The 6,484-nt window shown below is 40.9% G+C and overlaps 1 protein-coding gene across 1 annotated transcript in view; it reads left to right on the top strand.

Moving 5' to 3' along the window:
* Positions 1 to 4,136: 4,136 nt before the first annotated feature.
* LOC103772294 (sorbin and SH3 domain-containing protein 1-like) overlaps positions 4,137 to 6,484 on the top strand; it is a gene marked incomplete at its 3' end in the record, with an annotated part of 15,709 nt that continues 13,361 nt past the window's right edge. Inside the window, exons 1-2 of the mRNA XM_008939623.1 lie at positions 4,137 to 4,167; positions 5,409 to 5,474. Coding sequence (XP_008937871.1) covers positions 4,158 to 4,167; positions 5,409 to 5,474 — 76 coding nt within the window. The remainder of the gene's footprint in view (positions 4,168 to 5,408; positions 5,475 to 6,484) is intronic.

The raw sequence follows: 6,484 nt of genomic DNA, 5'->3' as shown, positions 1-6,484 counted from the left end.
CCACAGAGCTGAGAAGATAAAGCAGGAGTCCAAATCTCTGTAGTGTAAGTGACATTCCCAATGAGTTTTGAATGTTGATGTTTATCAATTGTTCTAAAATCCTATGCAAGCCATCAGAGTTGTCAGTAATAATAAGAGAAGAAACAAAAGGAAATTACTCTCCCCCCCACCCCCGTCCCAGGTTAGACCATCCAAAATAACCACCGCCTGCGACTGGTAGCTGAAATACCAATGACTTAAGAGCATGTGTCCTTGCTCAGAACTATTAATGAGCTGTTTGTTCCTCCCTGGCATTGTAGGGAGAGTACTCAAATGTTTAGAGCATGTGAGATAATCCAGAGATGTGCTGTGCAGAAGTAGTTGCCACTTATCTGCATTCCTCCTAAATAGGCTTCTAAATGCACTTCTCTCTTTTCCACACCAAGTAGGGAAGGAGCTGCAGCCTTGGAAGAAATGTGCTGGGGGTAAAAGGGAGGAAGGAAGCGTTAAATGTCGATCCAGAGGCATGACCAAACTGGCAAGGAGGTGTTGGGTGTTATGTATGGACATCGGCACGTTCAGGGTTACAGCTGCTGACTTAGGGCCCTGAGGAATTCATTACCTTTCATTGGGTTTTCAGTGTCTGCAGCTCTGAAGCCTTTGCTGCTAAGTCTGCCACGTTTCAGGAAAGGCATGAATTCCAGTCTGTCCAGGAGACACTGGTTAGCTGCTTAGAGCAGGGAGCTGGAAGGAGACACTTGGAGGGTTTTAAACGTCGTCGTCGTTGTTGTTGTTACTATTTTGAATTTTTGTTTTGCCTTCTCTGGCAGTATCAATTTGTCTGGTTTTAGTATCGACACGAGGGATCTGATTTTTGGTTCTCTTTGAAAGGCTCCCTTCTGAAGTGCCTGCTGTGCATACGTGCATGTGTGTCTTCAGCAAGACACACGAGGAGGACTGGGAGGGACTCCTCTGTCTAAGGATGTACCATCCAGACACTCACAGCACGCTGACTGACAGCAGGTACCTTCCAAGGTGTTACAGTGCACAATGCTTTGCTGTACTGGGGCTGTGGAGCCAGATGTGCTGTTTGACTGGACTGTGTATCTGGTCCCAAGAGCAGCCTGAGGGCTAAGATAGGCTTAATAGGATTTCAGTGTGTGGTTTGGGTTAAGCATATGGGAAGTAGGCAGAGTAATTCTGTAGTCCTGATGCAAAAAGGCACTGAAGCACGTTCTCAGGTCCAAATGTGCACCACGATTTCCTCAATCTAAACAGCAGTTATTTTTATCTGCATGCAGCAAATCTGTATGCAGGTCCTGGGCTGATCACTATCAACTTCTCAATGGAGCTTCTGGAGTTGCACCAACATGGGTGCTCAGGGGAGGCTGCACTCACCCTCAGCACACTGAATCCATTCTGTGTATAAGAACCTGACATTAAGTAAGTGTTCATTTGAATGCTTGAATAATGCTGATTAGTTTCACAGTAAGTGAACACTGAACGCTTGTTATTTTAATTGAATTCCTTAATTGCTAATAAGTGTGGAGATATGTGGAGAAGTAATTCTTCTAGATCTAGTTCTAGGAGTTTGTACATCTCCTCCACTTAATTTTAGCCAACTTCTTTAATTAACACTTTATTTTTAACCTCAAATCACATCTTGTGAAAAGCAATTTGTTCCTTTAAAGCCAAACATTTGTGCTTTTTTGAGTGTGAATTCTTTCCTTAACGCTTTTCTTAATGCAGTGAAGGCCAGTGCTTCATACTGTAAGCAGTCTCAGGACTCTTGAATCAAAAAGACTTAATTAAAATCAGAGTTTTATGACAGTTTTGATGTCGCTGTTTCTAAACAGAGATGAGACAGTACAAAAAGTGTAAAGCATGGACTCAGAAGTTTAATTTCTTGGATACTGCCGTTGTGGAAAGGGACATGTGATACTGTGGGATTGCAGCAGCAGTGGGCCCTGCCTTTGCCAGGCACATGAACTACTGTTCCAGAAGAAAGCGTACAGCTTTTGGGTGATGCTTGGACTGGAAGAAACTTTCTGTTGACTTGCATGAAGCCCATAGAGAGGACCAGGGCTGAGTCAAACCTTCTGGGTACCAGCAACCTCCTCAGCTCCAGAATGGCTTTAATTCTAAAGCTGAAATGAGACTTAATGTAGCATTGTCCCATCTTGTAGTTTTCTCCCTGCCCTATCGAGGGACTTGTATTTACTCAGTGAGTTTAACTTATAACAATTTTCCATACCTAGAAGTGCAAGATACTGATGCAAACCTCCTTACCCTGGATAGCCTATCATTTTAGCCTCTGTCTTTCTGCTTTGCTTGAACTAAGGCATCTGGAATGTGTGAAGATCAGAAAGACCATTAAGTATATGTGACTAAATTTTCTGGCTGTCAGCTGTTACTATTTCAGGGTTCTTATTGCTAATATAAAATGGTAGAAACAAAAAGCAGATACTGTGCAGGCAGGCAAAGTCAGGCAGCAGACCTTTGGGTCCAGCTTTTTGTTGACTTGTTTTAGACTGCACCCTCCACACTGTGTGTTACTAGGATCAATTTGGAGTTGGGCTGCATCCTACTGAGCTTTCACTGATGTACGATGTGTATCTTATCTGGATGTTTTAATGAAAAAAAAAATATTAACTAATGAAGTGTTGGCATCTGTTCCTAGGGTGGCTTGCTGGAGGGCGCAGATACTGGTTGGTGTTATAGACTGCTGTGTTACTATGTTTGCTTGTTGAACTTTCTTTTCTCTCCTTTTGAGTATCTGATGATTGAGCTCATTGTATTCTGGCTGGTATGAAACAAATGCTAGTCAAGAACGGGGATGCTTGAGGCAAGAGAGCAAAATTAATTTCCATGAAAGCAACTTCCACTGCTTACAATGTCCCACAGCTGCTTCCAGTTTGTGTAACAGGAGAACAAGTATCTCCAGCTCCCTTGTTTAGTTTCTTGTTTCTCTGAGCAATTTTTCCTTATACTTCGCTGATTAGGGTCTTTGTTTATGCATGATTTTGCAGCTTCAGATACCTATTTCTATTCACATTGTGGAAGAATTAATTGACTGGTCTTGCACTTCATCTCACTCTCTTTAGTGCTAACTTTTGAAGGGGGAAAAAAGGTTGGAAGACAAAGTTAAAGGGTGTATAATTCAGCCTAGGGCCTTTATAGAGCTGAGAGACCTTAGCAAACATGGACTTGTTTTGTAGAAATGCTGCTTTTGACTATTCAACCAACATCTGTGATGTGACATTGAAACCTGATTGTTTGCTGCAGATATCAAGTCCATGCAGGAGTGGACACTGGGTGTGAATAGGCCCTACAGTCATCTTCCAGAGATTGTCATGACTGTAACAATTGACTGTTTTCTTCTCCAGTCTCCACCTGGTAGTTTTTCTCAGGGGTTGATAATTTCACTGCCTTTGGTCCCAGGTGGATTAAAGCTTCAGTTTTTAAAGTTTCATTTACTGAAGTCTGATCTTGAAAATGTAAGTGGCACTGCAAGGCTGGAAATTATTGGTGCAGAAGTTAATATGCAGTTCAACAAGTATATCTCTTCTGTATTGTAACATCTTTCAAAGGAGAAACTGACTGTGCTCTGAGCAACAGATTGCCTTGAAAGCTAGAACCATTCCAGGTGAGGTTGACCAGGGCTCTGAGACATTGAAGATGTCCCTGCTCAGTGCAGGGGGGTTGGACTAGATGACCTTTAAAGGTCTCTTCCAATTCAAACCATTCTATGATTTTAGCTTAAAGCTTTTAGTCTCACTGATTTTTTTTTTTTTTTCTTGAAGGTGATGCACATTTTATATAATTGAAGCTACCCAGATTTGCACTTTGCCATATATAGATTCCTAGGCTTTAATCAGTATTTCATGAATTAATGTTGAGGATTAGTCTTAAAGTCTGAAAGTAGTACCTATACTGGGTGGAAATACTCTTGTGTAAAAATGTAACTGATGGTTGACAGAAATCCATTTGGGTTTTGAAATAATCTTTTTTTTTTTTAAAAGAAATTGTGATTATTACCTTGACTTTTGTGATGAAAGTTCAGCATCACATCCAGTGCTATCTGGGCAGACATGAAACATAGTGTAACTGTTCTGCCTTTCACTCTCCACAGACATAAACAAAATTCAGAAGTGAAAAAGGCAAGCCCTTCTGCCATAATGAGCTCTGGTAAGTCAGTGTTGTTAGTGTTGTTTTCTATTTGCCCTCATTCTTGGTTTTTGGGGTTGGTTTTTTTGTTGTTTTTTTAATTCGTCTGCTTCCCAGAAAAGAGTCAAAGCCCTTGAAAGCTCAGGGAATCTGACTGTTGGGGCAACAATGGAAAGACTTTGTAGTAAAAAGTGTCCTGGCATAATGGTTTTTTGTTTGGTTGGTTAATAATGCTCAAAAATTGGCTAGAAACATTTTGAGCTGGAGGAGGTAATTTCAGCTTCTCTCACTTTGGAATACAAGAATTCATAATTACTGGTTACCTGAAATAATGATCTGAAATAATTATCTGTTTTTTAGCAGGGATGAATGCAAAGTTTGACACCTTAGTATGAAAAGTCCTCTGTTCAATGTAAAATGATGGATCAGGAAACAGGCTGGTTGAGGGGAGGAGAACAACTGGGCTGGGCTGGATAACAGGCCAAATCAGAGTGAAAAATAGAACAGACACCACAGCAAAGCTCCATATGTAGGACCTGTGTAATAATATTCTCACTTGATTTTAACACCTTATCAAGTCTCAGCTGGAGTGTCGTGTCCAGTTTTTAGCACTACGTTTTGAAAAAAAATGTGAACCATTTGGAGACAGTCCAGAGAAAGGCTAGGAGACGAATCAGGGTCTGAAAAACATGATTTGGGAATATGGCTTGAGCCTTGATAAGCTTCCAAGTTGTGAAGCACTGGAATAGGTTGCTTTAGGGTGATCCTGAAAGTTTGTAAGACCTTGTTAGCCAAATATTTGTCAGCAGTGACAGGTAGATCTGTTTCTGCCACTGGCCAGGACTATGGCTTTAGATGACACTTGGAAGTCCTTTCTAGCATTATCCTTTGTGTTTCTCTGAATTCACAAGAGCCAGTTTTGTTTATGTCAGCTCAGGATGTTGCAGACTAGAAAAATCTTTCCTGAAAAACTCATCACTGAGCTGGATGCCACATATGCACATACAGCAAGAGTCCCTGTTTTGTTTTGTTTTGTTTTGTTTTTGAAAAAGAGAGTGAGATCCAGGTAGACAAAGGGAAAGGAGAAATAGGAGTGTCATCCAGGGGAGATTTGTGTCTCCAAGCAACATCTCCTGAGCTAGTAAGAATACTTCCTAGTTCATGAATCAAACAGTGCTGATCCATGACATCCCCCTTATAGGCTAAATTCAGTTGCACAGCTTTTAAACCAGGAGTAATCTGCTTCTTCATTTATCTTACAGAACACGAAGAAATTGATGTTGCAAAAACTGTTGTTAATGGACTGAGCAGCAATGGACAACAAAAAGGTGGGTTAAGAGCTTCGGAGACATCTCTGCAGCTCCCCCTGCATGTCAGCTGCGTGATGTGGTTGATTTCCCCGGATACTCACTACAGCAGGGGAGTCCAAATTTAGTTTGTGTGGCGACCAATACAAGAAAAGCCATGTGCTGCATCATGCCAGCAGCAGCATTTCTTAGCTAAACAAGTGTTTTCCTTAAAGTGGCAGGCTGCATTTGCTTGTCTGTGTATTTTTTGGTGCTGTTTTGAGGGAAGCTGTGCACTACTTGTGGTATTAGCATTTCTTAGCTAAACAAGTGTTTTCTTTAAAGTGGCAGGCTGCATTTGCTTCTCTGTATATTTTTTGGTGCTGTTTTGAGGGAAGGTGTGCACTACTTGTGGTACCTGTGAGCACCTGTGATTCATAACCCATAGCATGAGTTTGTGGGTGCCTATGTGTGAATCCTGTTAACTTCAATGGGAGGTGAAAATTTGAGCCCAGGATTAAAGGGCAGGAGCTAACCATTTAAGTAATAAAAATATTTATGTCATGAGCAATAGTGATTAAAAACCCAAATTTACCTAGCAAACCAGTCCTCATGTAAACATCAGCAGGTTTGCTGTGTGCTTTATAGCATTTAATTTTGTATAGTGATGGGGGTGTGTTTTGACAGGGTGAAAGTGTGTGGTTGTATGAGCTGGTTTTCTTCTGGTTTCATCTACTTTCTTTTCCTTTGATGCCTCTTTATAGTGGTTAGTATTCTGACTGCATTGTGGATGGATGAATTCAGTCAGTTATAAAGCAGAACAGAATTAGTTGTTTTGTTTGGTTGGTTGGTTTTTTTCCTAAACCACAGCCTGTTTGGATTTGTGCTCTATTCTGTTCATAGGGTCTGCAGTGCTCAAGGAGAAGCATGGAGAACAGGGTTCGATTTGGGTTCCTCTTTTCTTAAAAAAAAAAATAAATAAATTATAAACAATCCCACCAAATGAAAAACTAATGTTTTTATGTGGTCTGAAAGAATTTCTATCAAACTCT

Source organism: Merops nubicus, unplaced genomic scaffold (genome assembly GCF_000691845.1).
Source record: "Merops nubicus isolate BGI_N331 unplaced genomic scaffold, ASM69184v1 scaffold11174, whole genome shotgun sequence".
Lineage (NCBI taxonomy): Eukaryota > Metazoa > Chordata > Aves > Coraciiformes > Meropidae > Merops > Merops nubicus.
Note: the sequence above shows the minus strand (reverse complement) of the source record. Positions and strands in the feature narration are given on the sequence as shown.